General features: G+C 34.7%; 1 protein-coding gene across 1 annotated transcript; it reads left to right on the plus strand.

The window, feature by feature from the left end:
• The first annotated feature begins 6,261 nt into the window (after positions 1-6,261).
• Positions 6,262-15,184, plus strand: LOC101890722 (odorant receptor 30a-like). Its single transcript, XM_059118354.1, has 6 exons — positions 6,262-6,582; positions 10,202-10,340; positions 10,403-10,667; positions 10,733-10,832; positions 10,905-11,114; positions 15,033-15,184. Exons 1-6 carry the CDS (start codon positions 6,277-6,279, stop codon positions 15,132-15,134), a joined length of 1,122 nt encoding a protein of 373 aa, XP_058974337.1. The 5' UTR covers positions 6,262-6,276; the 3' UTR covers positions 15,135-15,184.
• Positions 15,185-25,028: the final 9,844 nt, after the last annotated feature.

Genomic DNA, 25,028 nt, shown 5'->3' on the forward strand with positions numbered 1-25,028 from the left:
TTTTATGCTGATAAAGAATGTATACAGGGTGAGATGAAAAAAAACTGCGAACAACTACAGACTGCTGTCATTTCTAAGCCACTCGTCCGACAGTTGTGACAGCTCATTATATTGTTTACAAGCGTACAAAGCATTTTGTTAAAAATTTTCCAGAAAAAAAGTTATTCGTGATGGCATTCAAGCGTGTGATTTCTTTATATTTGGCTGGAAAACCACAAGTGGCTATCGTTAGAGCACTCCAGCATTTAAATGTGAACAAATCTTTTGTGTCTTGTACCATCGCTCGTTACCGTGATACTGGTAGCGTAGACCGACGTCAAGGAAGTAGAAGGAAAAAAACAGCAACATAAGCAGAAATGGTTCGAAAAGTAAAGAAACGACATGATCGAAACCCGCGTCGCAGTGGCTGGCGTCGAAAAATGGCTCGTGAGCTGAACATATGGCAATATTCCTTTCGGAAAATATTGAAAAATGAGCTTGGGATAAAGCCATTGACATTCCAAAAAGGTCAAGAACCTACACCGCAACAGAAAGAAAATAGACTCAAAAGAGCTAAAGTGGTGAACTGCCGAATGAGAAAACATTCGTTGTCCGGCAGTTTGTAAACAAACAAACAAAATGATCGTGTTTACTTGCCACCAGAACTCAAGCGCCGACTATGGTGATGGTGTGGGCCTCAATAACAGCCGATGGTCGCTTTCCGCTCGTAATTATCGACCGTGGCATCAGTACAAATGACGAATATTATTGGGAAAATATTCTGGAGTGTGTATTAAAGCCTTGGGCACGCAAACATTTTGGCTGCAGACATTGGACATTCCAATAGGACTCAGCACAATCGCACTTAGCAAGCGCCATCCAAGAATGGTTACAAAATGAGTTTCCTCGCTTCATTTCCAGCGCACAATGGCCACCAAAATCTCCGAATACCAATCCGAAACAATTAAATGTGCCAATCTAGTTCCCTGGAATCCCGCCGCTTTTATGAGAACTCTGCGTATGAGTTATATGAAATGTATGACATTTATGCAATCACTCATACGTGCTGGTAGCCTCTGCAATCGTCGGAGACATCTTCATCCGATTTTACGGTTATATAGCTCCGAAATATATTTTTTTATATAATTTTGATCGAAGTCATATCATGCACAATACAGCAATGTTATTTGGTACTAGGGGCACAAAAGCCTTCGACAAATTTGTTGAAAATCGATTCAGAGTTAAATATATTTTCCAAACTGTGAGTACTCTAAAGCCATGAGACACATTCCAATAAGGTTCATAGTTGGTATGATTTACTTAATATACGCATAATAGTGTAGGGTATCATGTAGTCGGTCCCGCCCTACTTTTGACCTTTCCTTACTGGTTTGTTATACCCTCTACCATAGTATGGAAGGTATATTAACTATGTCATTCCGTTTCTAACTCCTCGAAATACCCATGTCAAAGCCAACAAGGTATATATATATTCTTCGGTTGCAATTCGCTATCTTTCGAACGAATTGAAATAGAAGACTAAAATTTTGCACACATGTTTATTTTGTAGGCAGGTTAAGATCGTAAATTGGCCATGTAGGTATACGTCCTCGTATAGCCCCCATATAACGGTACTTCCCTAAATTCGGTATTTTCATGATTTTAGGATTTGGTATTTGAAGTTCGTAATGGATACTGCAGACTGAGGGAGAAAATTGTAATGGCTTACGACAAAAGTTACCTATGCAGGTCCATGTCGTCGTATAGACCCCAATATAACAGCTACCTTTTAAAGTTTTTAACACAATTTTTAAGGATTTTATTGTTTTTGAGAATTGTGAAATTCGTTCCAAATAGTGGAGGGTATACAAAGTTCGGCCCGGCCGAAATTACAGCCTATTTACTTGTTTTAATATAACCTTCTCGATATCATGCACTCTATAGCAGTGATTTTTGGTATAAACGATTAATATGTCTCCGTCAAATTTAGTGAAAATCGATTCAGATTGGATAAGCCTCCCATATATAAGTTCCATCTGAAACTAAACTATAACTGCTCTAAAGGCAAACGTTGATAGGTAGTATGATCTACTTACAATAAATTCTTTTTTTTACGGAAGCGCTAATAAGTATGTGTAGTTGTGTAGGGTATAATATAGTCGGCCCGCCCGACTTTTGGCTTTTCCGTACAAGTTTATATATGATTATTTACTATCTTTATTAAAACAAATAAAAAGCTGTAAGTTCGGTCCGCCCGAACTTTGAATACCCTCCACCATTTGGAACGAATTTGGCAATTTTCAAAAAAATAATATTTGTTCAAAATTCTGTTTAAATCTTGAAAATACCGAATGTAGCCGTTATATTAGGGTCTAAATGACGGCGTGGACCTGCATAGGCAACTTTTTTGATAAGCCATTACAATATTCAAATGCGAAACTTGAAAAAATCGGTGAATAATGTATCTAAAATCATCAAAATACCGAATCGATAGGTACCATGGGGGCTATACCAAAACGTGGATCTGCAAAAAAAAAACACTTCTGTCTTAGACTGAAGTATCCATTTTGAACTTCAAATACTACATTTTAAACAATTCCGTTGAATAATGTCGCTAATTTCATCAAAATACCGAATACAGGGAGGAATCGTTATATAGGGACTATACGAAGACTTGAATCGACATTGCCTATTACCTTCCTACTGGCAAAATACAAATTTGCAAAATTTTAGGATTCTATTCCAGGATTTAAGATTCTGTAGACAAAAAAAAAAAATCAAGAGTTTCAGAGAAAAAAAAATCTCCTTAAAGTTCTGTTTCCTGATATTGGTTTACTATATCACATTTTCGCTTAGTTTAATATAAACATTTTTATTATCCACATAAAAAATATTCAGCAGTCTTAAATCGTACCTTTTACATGTAAAGGCAATGTTTCATTGGATTACAATAAGGCCAAACTATTTAAATATTTATGGTAAACAAGGCGAGTGTGACGTTTATAAATGATGACAATTTTATAAAGATGGACTACTGCTATCCTTGTCTCTGCTATGAACTCCAGACAAAAGTATATGTTCCTGCTATTTCTGTTTCTTCATAAACGTACACATATTCGTATGTATGTACTAATAAATATTGCAGATAATAAAATACCTTAAGAAGGTAAGAAAACAATATTTGTAATTTATTAGAGGGCAACGCAGAAAGGTACAAACACAAAGTCAACTATGGAGGGTGGCGGTACCATTTCGAAATAAGATTTAGGAATCTTTATGGTAACATATTTCTTGGCCACTGTGAGTAAGGAAAAATCTTATTAAGATTTTAGATAGTGTATTTGGTAAATTATTACAAGACTGTATCACTTTGAATGTGAATCAATTCCGGAAGGTGAATGAAGATACAATTAATATTCATAAATGTTAATAGACATAAGGAATACGAATCATAAATTTATAAAAAACGCATGAGATTAAGAGAAGTATAAGTTTCGCAGAAGAACATTTCAGCAATAGTTTTCAAAGAGAGGAGATATCACAGTAGTGTCTGGGTTTCCATATCATTTCTTTGTCATTTTTATACCCTCCACCTTGAAAAGGAGGGTATATTAACTTTGACATTCCGTTTGTAACATCTCGAAATATTCGTCGTAGACCCCATAAAATATATATATTCATAATCAGCATAAAATTCTAAGTTGATTTAACGATATCCGCCTGTCTGTTGAAATCACGATGCAGCCCACATTATTTGACGTAGAGCTTAAAAATTTGGCAGAACAATTTGTATTATGTCTAGCATAGTTGGTTTTGAAAATAAGATATATCGGTCCACGTTTTGGTATAGCCCCCACATAACGGTATCTCCCGACATGCGGTATTTCGATGATTTTAGCGACATTATTTACCGGAATTGTTTCAAATTTGGTATTTGAAGTTCGCAATGGATACCACAGCCTCAGACAGAAAACGAGCCATGTAGGTCCACGTATTCGAATAGCCCCCATATAACTGTACCCCCCGATATTCGGTATTTTGATGAATTTAACGACATTATTAACCAGAATTGTTTCAAATTTGGTATTTGAAGTTCGTAATGGATACTACAGCACATGACATGGGACTGTTTGTGCAGGTTCACGATTTCGTATAGCCCCCATATAACGGTACCCCTGATATTCGATATTTTGATGATTTTAGCGACATTATTTTTCGGAATTGTTTCAAATTTGGTATTTGAAGTTCGCAGTGGATATCACAGCCTAAGACAAAAATGTGCCATGCAGGTCCACGTCTTCGTATACCCCCCATATAACTGTACCCCCGGTTATTCGGTATTTTAAAGATTTTAGCGACATTATTTACCGGAATTGTTTCAAATTTCGTATTTGAAGTTCGTAATGGATACTACAGCGTAAAACAGAAAATCGGTCATGTAGGTCCACATCTTCGTATAGCCCCCATATAACGGCACCCTCCGATATTCGGTATTTTGATGATTTTAGCGACATTATTTTCTGGAATTGTTTCAAATTTGGTATTTGAAGTTCGTAATAGATTCTACAGTCTAAGACAGAAAATGAGCCATGTGGGTCAACGTCTTCGTGTAGCCCTCATATAACGGTATCCCCGATATTCGGTATTTGGCTGATTTTAGCGACATTATTTACCTGAATTATTTCAAATTTTGTATTTGAGTTCGTAATGGATACTGCAGCATAAAACAGAAAATGGGCCATGTAGGTCCATGTCTTCGTATAGCCCCCATATAAGGTACCCCCCGATATTCGGTATTTTGATGATTTTAGCGACATTATTTACCGGGATTGTTTCAAATTTCACATGTGAATTTCGTAATGGATACTTCAGCCCATTCCAGAAAATTGTCTGTGCAGGTCCACGCCTTCGTATAGCCCACATATAACGGTACCCCCTATATTCGGTATTTTGATGGTTTTAGCTACATTATAAACAGACTTTTCTTCAAGTTTCCCATTTAAATATTGCAATAACTTATGACAATAGTTGCCTATGCAGGTCCACGTAGTCGTATAGGCATTCGGTATTTTTAAGATTTTAACAGAATTTTAAACGGATTTTATTTATTTATTTATTTATTTTTTTTTGTACCAAATGGTGGAGGGTATTAAAAGTTCGGTCCGGCAGAAATTAATATTTTTTATACCCTCCACCATACGTAGTATAGAGGGTATATTAAGTTCGTCATTCCGTTTTTAGCTCATCGAAATAATCATTTTAGCTATAACAAAGTATATATATATATATATATATATATATATATATATATATATATATATATATATATATATATATATATATATATATATATATATATATATATATATATATATATATATTCTTGATTCAAGGTTCGGCCGGCCGAACTTTGTATACCCTCTACCATTTGAACGAATTTGGAAATTTAAAAAAAAAAATAAAATCCGTTTAAAAATTTTGTTAAAATCTTAAAAATACCGAATATAGCCATTATATTTGGGTCTACACGACGTGGACCTTCAAAGGCATTGTTACCATATTCAAATTAGAAACTTGAAGTAAACGCTGAATAATGTAGCTAAACTCATCAAAACACCTGGACTTGCACAGACAATTTCCTGTCACAGGCTGTAGCATCCATTACGAACTTCAAATACGACATCTCAAACAATTTCTGTGAGTATTGTACCTAAAATCATCAGAATACCGAATATCGGGAGGTACCGTTATATGGGGGCTATATCAAAACATGGACCAGCACAGACAATTTTCTGCCATAGGCTGTAGTATCCATTACGAACTTCAAATACCAAATTTGAAACAATTCCGGTGGATAATGTCGCTAAAATCATCAAAATAACGAACATCGGGAGGTACCGTAATATGGGGGCTATATGAAAACGTGGAACTACATGGCCCATTTTCAATTTAAATCGACATAGAATTTTATGCTTATCAAGAATATATACTGTGTGGGGTCTAAAATGTATATTTTGATGTGTTACATACGGAATGACAAACTTAATATACCCTCCATACTATGGTGGCGGGTATAAAAAGGATTATTCTAAAATCAAGTCTGACTACGACAGTGTCTACATCCAATTAGAAATTGATAAAATTTAAATATAACTGAAAACCACAAAACCGCAACTAGCTGCACAAAAACCTCCACTCATGAAAATATAAACATAAACAAACTGAAGCAAGGACAATCAGTTCAGCAAAGACTTTGAAGGATATCGAACATTAAAATTTTACGCAACGTACTACACCATGTTAATCGAGACCATTGAAGATGTGCCGCTGTACAATAATTCACTGCGAATAATGAAATTTTGGTCATTTTTGCTGCGTCACGATTGGAGACGTTACTTGAGTTTGATTCCATACATCATCTTGACCTCTTCACAGTTTGTGGATCTTTTCTTTAGTACCGAACCAATGGACGCGATTATAAGAAATGCGTATTTGGCAGTTCTATTTTTCAACACCACCCTGCGTGGTATTGCTGTGTGCATTCATCAATCGCGTTACGAGGATTTTTTGGAAAGGATACGTGTGCTGTATATCGATATGATGGTAAGTGGGGGACACTTGATCATTTACTACTAAGAAATGGACTTAAGCGACACACGAGACATATATCAAAACCTCAAACCTCATCGAAATAACGATTTTTGACCCCAGGTCTCTTTGGACCAAATCCGCTTCAGGACATTTGGTGTCGATCTAGCGATGTCCGTCCGTCTCTCTGTCTGTCTGGCTGGCTGGTGCGCACGATAACTCTCGTAGGGGGTATCCGATTTGATCCAAGTAGGTAGATCGTAATATTGTTGTCAAAGTTAGATCGAGTTCTGAGAAAATAATTTATTACACAGAAAGAGAAAAGATAATCCGATTTTGCTCCAACTTTGCGAATCATAATATTTTCAGGAGTGCTAGATCAGGTGCGAAAACGGACAATGTCGGTCCACTCCATCAAGTACCTTCCCCACAATTTATCAAAATCATGAATAATTATAAGTCCTATAAAATGTGATGTAAGAGTCCGATTATCTTCAAATTACACACATCAAAATATTTTTATTAACACAAAATCTGGTGTTAAGATGAAATGTATCGGTCCACTCCTTCTGGTACCTCCCCCACATAAGGTCGAAATTAAACAAGTAAGCAAAGGCTACAGTCGAGCGGGGCCGACCGTTGAATACCCTACAACACTATAATAAACGATACAGTTTATATAGGCGAGATACTCGAAAGAATTCCACAAGATATTGTGACAAATAGTAAGCAAAGGCTACAGTCGAGCGGGGCCGACCGTTGAATACCCTACAACACTATAATAAACGATACAGTTTATATAGGCGAGATACTCGAAAGAATTCCACAAGATATTGTGACAAATAATAAAAGAAAACCATCAGGTTCCGTTCTCTAATTTTCGAATAATAGCAACTTTAACTAATTTGCTCATTTCCAATTTATTGGTAGATGTTGTACGTAAATGGTCTTCCTATATCTGAAACCAATATTTCCCAAAGACCTATAATATCTCAGAAGAGGCAAAAGATTAACATTTATTATTGGTTTTTGACTGAAACGCATCTATATGAGATACAGACATTTGACTATATTCTTCAACGAAATCAGCGTTAACGAAATAGTCAGAAGTGCGTCTTTCCTGTATTTGTGAATTCTCCAAAAAGTCACTGGAAAGGACATTTTCGTATTTTGTCTACAAAAGTTGGCAAACTATTTCACACATTCAATATTTTTGGATGGCCATCCAAAACTATTTGGCTTTTGCAATGTCCGGTAACCTCCATTCAAATTCGCGTGAGGATCGGGCGATAATTACGACTTGCTGACAATTTTGCAGTTTTTTTTTTGTCCATTTCAACCCCTAAATATATGGCGATTATCTCCAAAAAGAGTTGGCTTCTATTCTGACCCTCATCTTATCCCCATGCAAAATTTCATAAGGATCGGGCCATAAATGCGATCTGTATATGATATCCTGATATCCTAACTACTTAGTTTTGTTAGCTGTAGAAATATTACCAAATGTTTAATTCAAAATGAAAATATGCCAAAAATATGACAAAATTGAAAAAATATGAGAAAATTTTACAAAATCCATATTTTCATCTTTAGAGAGATATTTTATGCGTTTTTTTTAGACGTTTTTACATTCCTGCCAAGAGGCCATTCTGAATTAATGAGAACTGTGGAAATCAGTTCAGCCGTTCTCGACATATAAGAGATTTTTCAAGCATATCTTCTTTGATAAACGTATATATCGCACATATTTTGCTATATATCCGTTTTGTTGGATGTTAACATCAATGTAAAGATCAGAAGTAACCTTGTCATGGCTTTGTGATTTCGCCGGGATTTAAAATATTCGCGGTTTAATGAAAAATTTTGAATTTTTTCAACACAAAAAATATGGTCTATTTTACCCGCTAAATATTATCTGATGACCACCCAAATTGGTAGGCTTCTTCCCCGCCCAAAACTCTAGCTACATGCGAAATTCCGCGTCGATTGGTCTATAATTGCGACCTGTATAGCTACTGCAAAATCCGACATTTTTTCAGTATTTGGTCCATTTCAACCCCTAAACATTTGGCGATCATCTCCAAAAGAAATAGGGTTCTATTCTGACCCCAGACCCACCTCCATTCTAAATTTCGTGAAGATCGGGCCATAATTGCGACCTGTAGAGTGATTACAAATTAACATGGACAGACGGACAGACGGACAGACGGACGGACGGACATACATAGCTAGATCGACTCAGCTCGGCGAGCTAGGAAGATCCATATATACTTTCCTATATGGGAAACCAATATTTCGAGGTGTTACATAAATTCTGGCCCAATCAAACTTATAATACCCCCAACACATAGTGTTGTAGGGTATAAAAACAAATATTTTCTGCACACAAAGGGAAACGATAATTCAATTTTGCTTCAAACTTGCAAATCCTAAAATTTGCGTTAGTTCTAGGTCAGGTGCGAAAATGGACAATATCGGTCCACTCAATCAAGTACCACCCCCACAATGTATCAAAATCATGAATAATTATAAGTCTTATAAAGTGTGATATAAGAGTCCGATTATCTACAAATTACACACATCCCAATATTCTCATAAACCCAAGATCTGGTGTGAAGATGGAATGTATCGGTCAACTCCTTCTGGTCCCTCTCCCACAAAAGGTCGATATTTTCAAAAAATATATTTTTTTGCACAGAAAGAGAAACGATAATTCGATTTTGCTTCAACTTTGCAAATCCTAAAATTTGCGTTAGTTTTAGGTCAGGTGCGAAAATGGAGAATATCGGCTCACTCCATCAAGTACCACCGCCACAAAGGGTCAACATTTTGAATAATTATAAGTCTTATAAAATGTGATGTAAAAATCCGATTGTCTTAAAATTTCGCATATCCCAATATTCTTATAAACCCAAGATCTGGTGTTAAGATGGAATATATCGGTCCACTCCTTCTGATACCTCCCCCAGAAAAGGTCGAAATTTTGATAATCCGCTATGCTCATAAAACGCGAAATTAACATCCGATTAATTCGAAATTTTCCATCAACACAGTATCTGTTATAAAAACGGTAGAGATCGGGCCATTACTTCTGGTACCTCCCCTACAAAGGGTCAAAGTTTTGAATAACCAAAACGTTTATAGAATCCGAAATAAGCACCAGGTTCTCTTTATATTTGACACATTCCATTATTTCTGCTAACAAAATATCGGTTGTGAAGATGGGATATATCGGTCCACTCCTTCCGGTACTTCACCCACAAAGGGTCGAAATTTTGAATATCCATGGAACTCATAAATCGCAAAATTAACATCTGATTCCATTCAAACTTGGCATATCTCAATATTTCCATCAACACAAAACCTGTTATAAAGATGAGAGAGATCGGACCATTTCTTCTGGTACCTCCCCACATTGGTTTCACGATTTTGAGAAATCAAACGCTCAAAGTAATCCAAATAAGCATTCAACTCTCATCAAATTTCAAACATACAAACATTTTTGCTAACACCAGATCTGTTGTGAGGATGATATATAGCTACGAACGTATTCTGGTCAACGTTTGAATAAGGCTGGGGGTATACATCTGTAGGCATAACCAATACTATTTTACTTGTTGATTATATATTTCAGCAATCCGAAGATCAATGGGTCCGACAAGAATTACAAGCTATTACATTGGCCGCCAATAACATTTCCAGAGTCAATTTGGTTATGGGCACTTGTTCGGTCATAAGTTTTTTAATCTATCCAATATTTGCCACCACTAAAGGTAAGCAATAATTAAAATTAAAAAAAAATAAATAAATAAATCCCTAAAATTGTGATTTATAGTTCTACCCTTTGGCATCTACGTACCTGGCGTAGACAAGAATATTTCCCCCTACTATGAGATATGTTTCATAGTACAAACCGTAATGGCGCCAATTGGTTGTTGTATGTTTATACCATTTACCAATATGATTGTGGCCATAATGCTGTTCGCCATTCTAATGTGTAGGCGAATGCAGAGAAAATTGCGTCACCTGTGTCAGGTTACATCCGAAGAGGCCAGGGCCACAATTATTTGGTGTATTAAATATCAAACGGAGTTGATAAGGTGAGATGAGTGACGTATTGGAAGAGAATAATGGAATCTTACGAGAGAGTGTGTGTATTTTTCAGATATGTCAATACCATCAATGATTTGATTACCTATACAAATCTGTTGGAGTTTCTAGCTTTTGGGGCGATGCTTTGTGCCATGATGTTTACACTGGTCACGGTAAGTCAAGGAATCCTTAATATTCAAATATTAAAAATTATTTAATTTTGTTATTGTTTTTTCTCATTTTAGGTTGAGACAGTCAGTCAAATGTGTTTGATTTGTGTTTACATCCTCATGATTTTTGCCCAAAGCACCATTCTTTATTATTACGCCAACAAGGTGTTTGATGAAAGCTTAAATGTTGGAACAGCTGCCTATGAGAGCGAATGGTTTGATGTGGATGTTGATACACAGAGAACTTTACGATTATTGATACTGAGAGCCCAGAAACCATGTGCGGTATGAATTTTAAAAGTTTTGAATTTCAACTTAACCATAGTGTAACTGACCTTAGTATATTTGTCTAGAAGTTTACTTGACCATATTGTACAAATTAATCGGCATCGAGATCAACCCCGATCCACAGTCTTGTTCTGCCCCACCCACGTCCTTATCATGGTCGCAGTACAAAACTGCCAATATCAAACAAAATATTCAGAAAATCTTTTTTCAGCAGCACCAGGCTCATTGAAGTTTCAAAATATAAAAAAATATAATCTTGAAAAATAGGAAAACTCTTAAAAACAATCCATATTTATATGTCTAGAAAAATTATTAGAAACTTCCATATTTAGAGGATTAGGCAAGTTCAATTCAAGTTTGGAATCCTTTAACATTCTTTAACTATCCTGGGTAAATTCCTTAAAAACTCGAAGAATGAAGACCCAAGTAAAGTCCTAATAGTAATAGGCCTTTTTAGGGGTCTTAATTTTCTTAAAAACCCAAATTTGTAGGTGTTGGAAAGTTTTTGAAATATTGGAATACACATGTGGAGGCCTTCGAATTAAAAAAAACAGATTTGGAGTCTTAGGAAAAAAGCTTTTAAATTCCACCTTTGTATACATAGGAAAATTCTTTAAAAATCTATGTTTGTATGTACTGTAGAAATCCTGGTTTAGGCGTCTAAGAATATTAAAAAAAACATATTTTGATGCTTTTTAAAGTTAAAGTTTAAATTCTTCAGAAATTCAGGATTGGGCTGGAAATTTATTAAACATCTACCTTTGAAGCCCCTGCAATTTTTTTAGTTCTTGGAGCTTTTCCACCCTTAGCCATGGCTTCCGAGGTACATATCACTTGATATGGCCAAAACGTGCCTCATCGAAAAACGGTTTTACAGCAAATCCTTTTTAGGACATTTGGAGTCGATCAAGGGGTGTCCGTCTTCAAGGGAAGTATCCGAGTTGGTTGAAATAATGGTTAAATGTTTTGGTTAAACGGATGGACATTAAAATTATAAATGTTCTTGACTTTAAATGTATTTGGTACCATTTAGTGTCATGTTAACGGATAGAGCTAAAATCTCGACATTTAGCATAAGAATTAAGTTTGGAAAGTATGACTGTTATAAGGAGGTGGTTTTAGAAATATGTACTACAAATATATGAAAAGTACTAAATGGTATTAAATTTGGTAAGGGATAGTGCTTGAAATTTGGCATTAGGTAAAAGTTGGAAATCTAAAATTTAGTATTAGATAAGGTCACTTTTTGTTCGGTGATGTCAAAACATAGAGGTTTATATGGAAAAACGTTCTAAAAAGTACGAAAAGTACTATGAGTACATATTGCTAAAGGTTGGAGTAGTTCTGGAAATATTCATTATACCCTACACCACATAGTGGTAAGGGTGTTATGTCTTTGTGCATCTGTGTGTAACATGGATAAGGAAACGAGATAGACCCATAGTTCCTTTTGGTGATCAGCATAGAATCACATTTTGAGTCGATTTATGCATGTCCGTCCGACGGTCCGTCTGCCATGTATTTTTGTAAGCAAAATGCAGGTCGCATTTATTATTCGATTGAGATGAAATTTTCTAAATAACATTTGTTTGGCTCAAAGACGAACCCTATTGAAATTGGTGAAAATCGGTCCAAATTTAGATATAGCTCCCACCAAAAATCTTCATCAGATTTAAGATTTTTTGTGCAACAAATGGCTAATATCAGTCCAAATGGTGTTAATTTTGGCACTTCCGACTGAATTCAGTATAGAAATAAGTACTTTAAATTTGGTGGAAATCGATGCAGATATAGCTATAGCCCCCATATATATTTTCATCCGATTTGGTGTTTAAGTCCCTCACACCCCACAAAAATGATATTTTGTACCAGATATTAGATTCAGCCCAGCAATACATGATTCAAATTTTATTAAGATCGGTTCAGATTTGGATATAGCTCCCCTATATATCTTTGTCCGATTTTAGGTTTCTTGTGCACAAAATGGCTAATTTCAGCCACAAGTGAGTGAAAAGTTGCACTTCCAAGCGAATTCATTCTAGAAGTTAACATTTAAAAATTAGTGAAAATCTGTTCCGATATAGCTCTAGCTTCATATATATTTGTTTCATCCAATTTGGTGTTTAAATCTCCAATTTTCGGAATATGCACACTAATATAGTCATATCGTGTACCAGATATCTCATAGAGCTCAGAAATGCCCGATATAAACCTTTCTTTACGATAGCTCTATTAAATATGCATAGTAGTGTAGGGTATCATATAGTCGGCCCCGCCCGACTTTTGAGCTTTCCTTACTGGTTTTATACTGTTAAAATGGGCCTCATTGAAATAAAGGTTTTAGACCCTGGGTCTCTTTGGACCATTTCAGGACATTCGGAGTCGATCTAGCAATGTCCGTTCGTCTGTCTGTCTGTATGGATGGTTGGTGCCCACGATAACTCTCGAAAGGAGTATCCGGTTCAAACTTGGTACATCGTAATATTATTATCAAATTTGCATCAGGTTCGTAGATGGGTAATATCGTTCCACTTCTTTTGTTACCTTCTCCACAAAAGGTCAAAATTTAAAAAAAAAAAAAAATTCTGCACAAAACGAGAAAGGGTAATTTGATTTAGCTCCAACTTTGCAAATCCTAATTTATCAGTACTATGTCATTTGCGAAAATGGACGATGTCGTTTCACTCCAACAAGTACCTCTCACACAAAGGGTCAAAATTTCAATAATTATAACTCTTATAAAACGCGATGCAAGAATTTGATTGTCTTCAAATCACACACATAACAATATTTTTATTAATCCAAGGTCTGGTGTGAAGATGGAATATATCCTTCTTGTACCTCCCCTACAAAGAATCAAAACCTTGAATATCCATGAAACTCATAAAACGTGAAGTTAACATCCGATGCCATTCAAACTTACCATATCTCAATATATCTATCAAAACAACATCTGTTAGAAAGATGGCAGAGATCGGGCCATTCCTTCTGATAACTCCCCACATAGGGTCAACGTTTTCAATAACCAAAACGATTATAAAATCCAAAATAACCATGCGGTTCTCTTCATATATAACACATCTAATTATTTCCACCAACACATTCTCTGCTTTAAAGGTGGGATATTTCGTCTACTCCTTCTGATACCTCCCCCACAAAGTTTCAAAATTTTGAATATCCATGAAGCTCATAAAACGCGAAACCAACATTCGATTCCATTCAGATTTGGTAATTTCAATATTTCCATCAACACAAGATTTGTTATAAAGATGGTCGAGATCAATTAACAGTTAAAATTGTGGCTAAAACAACAAAAGCACCTTAAATCTGGCGGTATAGTTATTGGGGGCTATACCAAAAATTAGACCTTCTTGGCTCATTTTCAATACAAAAAGTTCTGAAGACGTAAAACCATTTTGTTCGGAAGCTAGTTTTATTTCCACAGCCAATCAGACGGGCTGACATGGGCATGGAATTTTATGACAATCAAGAACATATATACTTTGAGGAGTCTAAAATTTATATTTCGAGGTGTTACAAACGGAATGAAAAACTCCAAATATTGTGGAGAGTACTCGTATTAAATAATAGTAATAGCTTCGATTGAATTTTTGGAAATTGAGTATCGATTGAAAATGGTCACTAACCTCCCGAGGGTCAAGAAAACTTCCTACGAGTTCTTGAATGTTAACATCGTGCCCGCTCTGCATTCTTTTCAAACATGTCAGACCTAATACATTAAAATTTCGTTATTTGGAAGTTCTAGCATCATTTCTTACCCAATAGGATGTAGTTTAGAATTTTTGGTTTCTTACGGGACTGAAACATGGTACAAAACAATTTTAGACATAAGCTGACCTTGTTTACTTCATTTCCTTTCTAAATTTTAATGTATTTTTGTTTTTATCATTTCAGATACTAGTTGGCCGTGTTTATCCGATGAATTTGGAACTATTGCAATCATTGCTCAACACAACTTACACTTATTTTACCCTATTGCGGAATGTTTATGATTAAATGGTTTGTTTAAATCAAATGCAGTATAATGGTATAAACTCCAGGGATTTAGGCATTCAATAAAAATTCTTCAAGATATTACGGCGGCGGATGGAAAATATTTTATATTATTTTTACAAATCTTTTAGATATGGATTGTAGAAGGACCTTTTGTGTTAAGGGGAAAAATCTGTGTCGCCTTCTTTCTGTCAATTTCAAAATTTTCATGTAATTGTTGTATTAACTTAAGTATCTTTTGGACAGAGTCTTAATCAAAAAACCTTATGCTCTCAAAAAAACTAATTTCTGATATTACTTATTATCAACTCATCAGCATTTTTGTGTATTGAAAAGACAGAATGCTTCGTAGGTCAATGTTCAATCTCCGAAAAGACAATATTTAAGGAATAAGTACCATTCTAACATCTTCATTTCCAAACAGTGAGGAAATAAAAAAAATGGCACAGCGCCGACCATTTGATACCCTGCCACACCATACATTTAGAAGAGTTACCCCTAATAAATACATATTTTAAATTTATGTTCGAAATGTATAGATCACGTAATGCGTTAAAAAAAAGATTTACATTTGAAATTTGATAGAACTATATCTTAATCTGAATGGATTTCCACTAAATTTTATAGAGGTACTTTTTTGGTGAGTTTGACCTTTAGAACCAAATATCACAGCTGGAGAATGCATATTATGAAAGGCATTCATACAATAGGATGAAACATATATGTGGGAGCTTTAACTAAATCCCAACCGGTTTCAACACAATTTAGCAATAATTTGTCGGACTGTATATAAAATATTGTGACAAATATAATTATTATGAAGTGTAAAAATCGAGATGAACATATATACAGTAACTATAGCTATATCTGAACTGATTTTCACCAAAATTGAGAGACTTGCTATTAGGCGGTAATTATTATAGGTTTTTTATCATTTAGTAAAAACTATGAAAAAACGAGATTATAACCAGTAAAGAAAGTCTTAAAGTCGGCGGGGCCGACTTTATGATATCCTACACCACTTTTCTAATTTAGTAGAGCTGCGCATAACAAATAAATGTTTTATGGGAGAATTCAATCATACACGCTATGATTATAATTATAATTTAAAGTTCAAAGGACTAAATATGCCGAAGCATTTGTATATTTTAAATTCGGACTTGTATTGCCCATTTGGTGCACAATTATTTTGAAATCGGATAAAAATATATATGGGAGCTATATCCAAATCGGAACCGATCTCGATAAAATTTGGCAAATACATTTCTGAGCTATATTTGATATTTTTCCCTGAATATCGTTGATACGGAGTGCATATTACGGCTGTGGGTAACAAATATGACAAATCGGATTAACAGTATATATGGGAGCTATAGCTATATCTTAACCGATCTTCACCAAATTTGGCATACTAGCTTCTAGACTCAATTCGGTCGTAAGTGCCAAATTTCATCCAATTTGGACAAATATTAGACGTTTGTTGCACAATAAAAGGTAAATCGGACGAAGTTATATATGGGAGCTATATCCAAATCTGAACCGATCTCGATAAAATTTAGCAAAGGTATTTCTGAGCTGCATTTGATATATTTCCCCAAATATTGTTGTTACAGAGGACATATTACGGCTGCGGAGGACAAAAATAACAAATTGGATGAACAATATATATGGGAGCTATAGCTACATCTGAACCGATTTCGATCAAATTTGGCATACTTATTTTCAGGCCTAATTTGGTTGTATGTGCAAAATTCCATACTATTCGGGCTGGTATTACACGTTTGGTGCACAACAAAAAGCAAATCGGACGAAGATATATATGGGAGCTATATCTAATTATCTCCAATTTCAATAGGGTTCGTTCTTGAACCAAACCAATGGTTTGTGCAAAATTTCATCTCAATCGGATAATAAATGCGACCTGCATTTTGTTCACAAAAATACATGGACAGATGGACTGACATGCATAAATCAACTCAGAAAGTGATTCTATGTAGATCATCAAAAGGAACTATAGGTCTATCTCGTTTCCTTTTCCCTGTTACAAACAAATGCACAAAGACATAATACCCTGACCACCTTTTTGTGTAGGATATAAAAACGAAAAAAAAAAACAAGTAAAAAAACATTAAGTTCGGCCGGGCCAAACTTTTAATACCCTCCACCCTAGGGTAAAAGAACATTAGAAGAAATGTGGCAAAAAACATTAAAATGCCGAATATCGGGAGGTACCGTTATATAGGGGCTACACCAACACGTGCACCTATAATTACAATGTTTCGCCACACGAACTAGGACCCATTATGACCCACAAATACCAACTTTTACACAAATAAGAAAAAAAATGTGGCATAAATCATCAAAATACCGAATATCGGGAGGTACCGTTATATGGGGACTATACCAGAACGTGGACCTATACATGCAATGTTTTGCCACACGCTCAGGGACCCGTTGTGACCTACAAATACCAATTTTCAGACAAATCCGTGAAAAAATGTGGCATAAATCATCAAAATACCGAATATCGGTAGGTACCGTTATATGGGGGCTATACCAAAACCTGGACCTACACATGCAATGTTTTGCCACACGCTCAGGGACCCGTCATGACCTACAAATACCAATTTTCAGATAAATCCGTGAAAAAATGTGGCATAAATCATCAAAATACCGAATATCGGGAGGTACCGTTATATGGGGACTATACCAGAACGTGGACCGATATATCTCATTTTCAATACCAACCATCCTAGGGACAATACACACACTTGTGCCAAATTTCAAAGGTCTACGTCAAATAATGTGGGCACTGTCGTGATTTCAACAGACAGACAGACGGACAGACAGACAGACGGACATCGCTAAATCGTCTTAGAATTTTATGCTGATTATGAATATATATACTTTATGGGGTCTACGACGAATATTTAGAGGTGTTACAAACGGAATGACAAAGTTAATATACCCTCCTACCCATGGTGGAGGGTATAAAAACAAAATGAATCCATTAAATGAATGTAATTTTATTTTTATAAAAATATTACCATACTGAAAAATGTTTTCTGCTTTTAAAAGCTTTTTGATTTTATTTCCTTTTTTGGGTGATTTGTGGGAAGACTTAACAGAAGACTTTGGTCGATGAAAAGTATACCTAAGACTGACTTTGGGCGTTATTCATTCCACTATAATTTCTGTGGATATAGCTGGAAAGTTCGGTTTGACGATCTATCTTGATTATATGCGCTTTAATTTTCCAAGGGGATTCCCAAGTCGGAACCAAATGTTCACATCCTGATATTAAAATGTGGGATGTAAATTGATTCACTTATTTTGACATAATTGTTAGTAATCAAGTAGCTACTAACTAAGGGGCAAAATTTTGAAGAGTGAAAAACTTTGCCATGTCTTAATCACATCATGGAATGGGGATTATGTCCATATAAAAAATCGGCTGTAAACCTCATAATAATGGGAGTTATTTTTCAACAAGGTTTGCGGGCTAGGTATTTTTAACCTGATAACGGAAAACTATTTTTTTCTTGGGAAAAATGCTATGTTACTCAATTATACGACCCGAAAGTTCGGATATGAAATTTCGGTTTCGTCTGCTTGTACAATGTGGAAATTGTTGTCTTTGTACCTAACTTCTTCAAATGTGCTGATATCTTTTGTAATTTCGAAGATATTCTTATATATATATATATATATATATATATATATATATATATATATATATATATATATATATATATCTATATATATAAATGAAAGTTGTGTTAGTTACTACGCTTATAACTTAAGAACCGCTGAACTGATTTTAATGATTCATACAAATTCGGAATTGTCTCTTATCCGAAAAGGATAATATCCAAAAAAATCGCGTAAAAATGTGATATGTTAACATTTTCATTTTGACTTTTGAAATGTACAATAGTAATGTTTTATTTTGCATGATTTTTTTTCCATTTTGACTTACTTTTTTCTAATGTACATTTGTAGTGTTTTTTATATTTTATTTTTGAATTCGAATATTAATATCAAATTATTTAATTGACTTGATTTCTTGAGAACTGAAATTGATGACGGGTTACATGGAAGTGTAGTACCGAATTATGTGGTGGCGAAACGGAATAGATGATATCGAAATAATTTAACGCGGTCACACCAAAGTTAGAAGATAATAACCTTTTCAAAATCGCTAAAAAAAAATTACGAAAAAAGAGATCTAATTACAAAAATTCAATGGAATTGAATTTTAAAATAAAAGTACATTCTATTGACAAACTTTGTAAGGATCTTTAAACAGTTGTTGTAAAAAATCAGCGAACAAGTTGAAGATTTTTTCAATTTGTTATTATTCTTCTGTCATTTTTTTTTCAATTTGTATTATCATATTGAATTCAGTGGATTTTTTGTGAATGAAATAAAGAATAATTTTTCACTATATACAATTTTTCACTAAAAAATGAAATAAGTGCGAAATACGATTGTAACTGACATCTACCTTTCAACTCCAGAGCCTACATCGTGGTTCAGCTGGAAGATGCGAACACATTTAAACAAACAAAAATTACCGAAAAACCTAATGGGGCTCATTTTAAAGCGAGGACCTACTTCTTTCATGTGACAATAATCCGTCCAATGAGAGCTCAAAATGCAAAAATTTTTGGGACTACAATGAGTAAAGTACCAAATATAAAGGGTGCAAAATAGTAGAGCGAATGGGACTTTTAGTAAGAAAAGGATTTCTATCCTTCCAAAAATTCTTCCCGAACCTGCAATATGATATATGATATCGATCATAAATAACCATTGTATGATTTAAGCTATTTTTGGAGTCTTCGTCATTTTCTTCTATTTTTGGCCCTTATTTGGCATCTTTGTTTCTAAGGGAGTAGAAAATTCTCGGAGTAGGGCCCATATTGGTCTTGACCACTAAAAAATTGTATTTATGCTACCCTGGGGTAAGGAACCATCGTACAGATAATTACCACATAGAAATTTATTCATGTAAAGTCCCCACATTGGAGTATCCCCAAGTCCACTTTCACATCTAATGTGTGGTCAGAAAAGAAAAATTTGTATTCTATTGAATTTGTAACCCCCAAGAGAATATTGGTTGGGAACGTAGATTTGGGATGTACATCTATATGAAATAAATTGTGAAAACATGAAGAAATTACAAATATAAGAAAGTAGCACGGGACCGAATATTTGTTGAATCGTCATTGAATTATACTATGATGAAAAATATGGACTTTATGGGGTCTCCAATTTACAATTTAAATGACAAATAAAATTAGTTCCCATCTTACGGTAATGGGAGTAAAATAGTAATTATATTTGACTATCCTGAAATCAGTCTGCCCTCAATTATGAGATGGATAAAATTCTTTTTACTTATTTAAATCACGTGATTTTTTTTTCAGTTTGACATGCTATGTTGTTCTGCTATATTTTCGATTTGGCCTCTATTTGTCATCTTGGATTATAAGGGGTGAAGAAAGTTTTCAATGTAGGTCGATGTTTCGCAGTAGTGCCCATATGAAGGTACTTCCTGATTTTACCTTATTTCAAAGGATTTGGCTAAAAATGTGTGTTTGGGGGGGGGGGGGGTGAAAATCGTACACAAAAATTTCAACATATCTACAAATTTTAGAATTTTCTCCATGTAATAGTACCCCCACAAGTCCACCTTTTGGCGGACTTATGAGAACTCTAATGCACAATCTGAGGTGTTAATGGGTTTAAAAAATTAATTAACTTTGGCTATTCTTAAATCATTCAGCCCTCAATTATGAGGTGTACAAAATACAGTAAATTCCAAATTACTGCTCATTTGACTAAAAACTAAAAATTAATCGACCAGTACATGAACACTTATAACAGTCATATCTTTGAATAATTAGGCTTTGACAAATATGCATAATAGACTAAAACTACGGGCCGGCAACGCGGACCGGGCCAGCTAGTATATATATATATATATATATATATATATATATATATATATATATACATATATATATATATATATATATATGTATATATATATAGAATAGAATATATATAGGAATATCTTCGAAATTACAAAAGATATCAGTTTCAGGGAATTTGGAATCGATTTAGTGATATCCGTCCGTCTGGCTGGTGCGCGCATCAACTCTATGGGAGTATGCAATTTGATCCAAACATGGCCGATTGTAATATTATTGTAAAAATAGACCGAGTTCGGAGATGGGCAATATCAGTCCATTCCTTTTGGCACCTTCCCCCACAAAATGTCAATATTTTTAAAGAAAATAATTTACTGCACACAAAAGAAAGAATAATCCGATTTTGCTCAAACTATGCATATCCTAATATTTTGGATCAGTGCTAGGTCAAGTGCGAAAATGGACAATAACTGTCCACTACATCAAGTACCTCCCTAACAAAGGGTCAAAATTTGGAATATTTATAACTCTTATAAAATGTGATGTAAGAGTCCGATTTTCTTCACATTACACCCATCACAACATTTTTAATAACCCAAGATCTGGTGTGAAGATGGAATATATTGGTCTACGCCCTCTGGTACCTCCCCCACAAGGGTCAACATTTTGAGTATCCATGAAGCACGAAAATAACATCCGATTTCATTCAGACTTGGTACATTTCTTGTACCTCCCCCACATAGGGTTCAAGATTTTGAAAAATAAAACGCTCAAAGAAACCAAAATAAGCATCCAACTCTCTTGAAATTTCACACATCCAAATATGTTGCTACCGCAAGATCTATTGTGCAGATGATTTACATCCGCCAACCCCTCCTGGTATCTCACCCACAAATGGTAACAATTTCCAATACTTATACCCCTGTCCGCTATATCCATTACTTCACGCATATTTCCACATTCTCCAAACACAATTGCACAATTCTCATATAAAGTACAGGAAGTAGCCGATATAATTCAAATCTCCCCCATAAAGAGTCAACAGTTTGAATAATTATAACTCAAGACTAGGGTTATACATCTGTTGGCAAAACCGACTGATACTATATTACTTGTTATAGCTTTGTTAAGGCCGGGCCTTGATATTTTCTCATCTGGGGAAGCAAGCCTTCTGCTGACACTTGAGATTTTTTCCTCTGTGGTATATCCAACACCGAATACGCGACCCACATTTTGTCTAAATTTTGTAACTTTTGCAGCCAGCACTTGTGATTTTCTACTCCGGGACATGTCTAACAACGACTATGCGATCCCTACTTTTTATCAATTTTATAACGTTTATAAAGAGCAGCCTTCTGCTGGTGTTTGAAATTTTATCCTCTAAGGTATGTCCAACAACGGCATTGCGATCCAATGGGGGTTAGACCAAAAAATTGGGAAACATACAAGAATGTGTTTTTTAGGTGCCCGGACATAATTCCCATAATTGCAATGTCCGGGCCCCTGAAAAATTACATTCTTGTAGGTTTCCCAATACGTACAATAATGTGTTTTCTTTTTCAGATGACCTGGCAGCACCACATATGTTAAAAAGTAGCATGTATTGTTACGTACTTTTTCCCAGTACAGTAGGTTTCTGTGAGTTCTCATTTCTTCCACAGTTTGTTTGAAAAAAATCATCCTTGCAATCATTCACATACATTTCTTTCAGAACTGCCTTTGTAACACTCTCCGATGGTATCTTACATCCAAAGAAAATAAGGAATGAAATTGAAATTTTAATAATAAATAAACCTCGAAAATGAAATCGCAAAACATGGCCACAATTGGCAAAAAAGTATATTATGCGATTAATTCCAACGAACTCAATTACATTTAAATTACAATCATTTATTTATTCTCGAAGGAAATAAATTGAAAATAATGTTTAAAGTCAGAGGATGAGATCAGGAATATGCATACAATATGTGTGAAATACATGTAACATGACCAAGAATTTAATTTTAATATATGACTTTAACTAATTAGAAGTATATTTTTTGAATTCAGAGAAGAAGATGGAGAGGAGAGAAAGTCCATTATTATTTTCTTAATAAAAAAAATTATGTTGTTGTTTTTTATTGTTGACCTGTATATTGTTTCTTATTAACTTTATTTTGGCTTAAGGTCAATTGAAAAACATCAGTGTTTTATTTTTATAATTTTGATTTTTATTTTCCGATATTTCGACTGTCTTCGACAGTCATCTTCAGGGAAAAAAATTTTATTGAGAAAAGCAACAGTCTTGTTTCACCGTCTATGCTAAACTGTTTAGCATACTGTTTCAGTTTAGCATAGACGGTGAAACAAGACTGTTGCTTTTCTCAATAAAAATTTTTTTTTTTCCCTGAAGATGACTGTCGAAGACAGTCGAAATATCGGAAAATAAAAATCAAAATTATAAAAATAAAACACTGATGTTTTTCAATTGACCTTAAGCCAAAATAAAGTTAATAAGAAAAAAAATATAATTAAACTATTTCCAAACTAGAGACTTATCGTTCGCCTAAAAGTATGCTAGTTTCGCGAGTTAATCATAACCAATGGAATTCAAGCTACGTAGTACATGTGTACAACCGACGCATTATTAATTTCCATGCGGCGTATGCGTAACAATTTCTCCATATCAATTTAAATATTCTACCAACATTTTCTATTAATCTACTGGCCGATATACATTGTCCTTGAAAGTCTGAGTGGATTGCGTGAATTTGTGTGTTTTGGCGGATAAGTTAATTCCAGTTTCTATTCGATTTAGTAAGACCAAATTAATTCGTAAGAAAAAAGAAATATTAGCAAAGAAATAAAACACATGGGTGTTTAATTAAAGTATCAAAATAAGTTAATGGCAATTATAGAAACAACGGGCGTATTAGGCATTGCTAGAATAAGAAACGTCAGAAAGTAGCAATTAATATTAATTGCATTATTTGGACCAGACTTTCTGTGAAATATGGCTGAATAAAAAAGAAATTACGAAAAAGAGAAAATCAGGGGTTATTGTGGGATCATACGTGTGATGGTAAATGAATAGGTCAGTAGCACAGAGCCAATGAAGCATTAAAATTACTAATGCAATTTTTTTATTTTTTATATGCTGCTAGTAAAATTATATAATAAGGGCAGGGTAAGTTATTTGAAGGTTTCGTTTTTTATACCCTCAGCCATATGGCTACAGAGGGTATATATCATTTGATACGGTCAAAACGTGCCTAGTCGAAATAACGGTTTTAGACCCTAGGTCTCTTTGGACCAAATCCGTTTCAGGACATTTTGAGTCGATCTAGCGATGTCCGTCCGTCCGTCCGTCTGTCTGTCTGTCTGGCTGGTGCGCACGATAACTCTTGAAGGGAGTACCCGATTTGGTCCAAACTTTGTACATCGTAATATTTTTGTCAAACTTAGATCGAGTTCGGAGATGGACAATATCGGTCCACTCCTTCTGGTACCTCCTCCATAAAAGGTCGAAATTTTCAAAAAATATATTTTCTGCACAGAAAGAGAAATGATGATCCGATTTTGCTCCAACTTTGAAAATCTTAATATTTTTGTCAGTGCTAGGTCAAGTGCGAAAATGGAAAATATTGGTCCACTCTATCAAGTACCTCCCCCACAAAGGGTCAACATTTTGAATAATAACAACTCTTATAAAATGTGAAGTAAGAGTCCGATTGTCTTCAAATTTCACACATCCCAATAATTTTACTAGCGTAATATCTGGTGTGAAGATGGAATACATCGGTCCACTCCTTCTGGTAACTCCCCCACAAAAGGTCGAAAATTTCCAAAAAAATATATATTTTCTGCACAGAAAGAGAAAGGATGATCCGATTTTGCCCCATCTTTGCAAATCCTAATATTTGTAAAAGCGCAAGGTCAGGTGCAAAAATGGACAATATCGGATCACTCCATCAAGTAC

This window comes from Musca domestica, unplaced genomic scaffold (assembly GCF_030504385.1).
Source record: "Musca domestica strain aabys unplaced genomic scaffold, Musca_domestica.polishedcontigs.V.1.1 123, whole genome shotgun sequence".
In the NCBI taxonomy this organism is placed as follows: Eukaryota; Metazoa; Arthropoda; class Insecta; order Diptera; family Muscidae; genus Musca; species Musca domestica.

What these genes read in the sequence shown, in the direction of transcription:
- LOC101890722 (XM_059118354.1), top strand. Translation starts at nt 6,277, where the DNA reads ATGTTAATCGAGACCATTGAAGATGTGCCGCTGTACAATAATTCACTG. An exon ending in AATATTTGCCACCACTAAAG is followed by an intron (nt 10,341 to 10,402) that starts GTAAGCAATAAT and finishes TGTGATTTATAG; the next exon opens with TTCTACCCTTTGGCATCTAC. An exon ending in TGATGTTTACACTGGTCACG is followed by an intron (nt 10,833 to 10,904) that starts GTAAGTCAAGGA and finishes TTCTCATTTTAG; the next exon opens with GTTGAGACAGTCAGTCAAAT.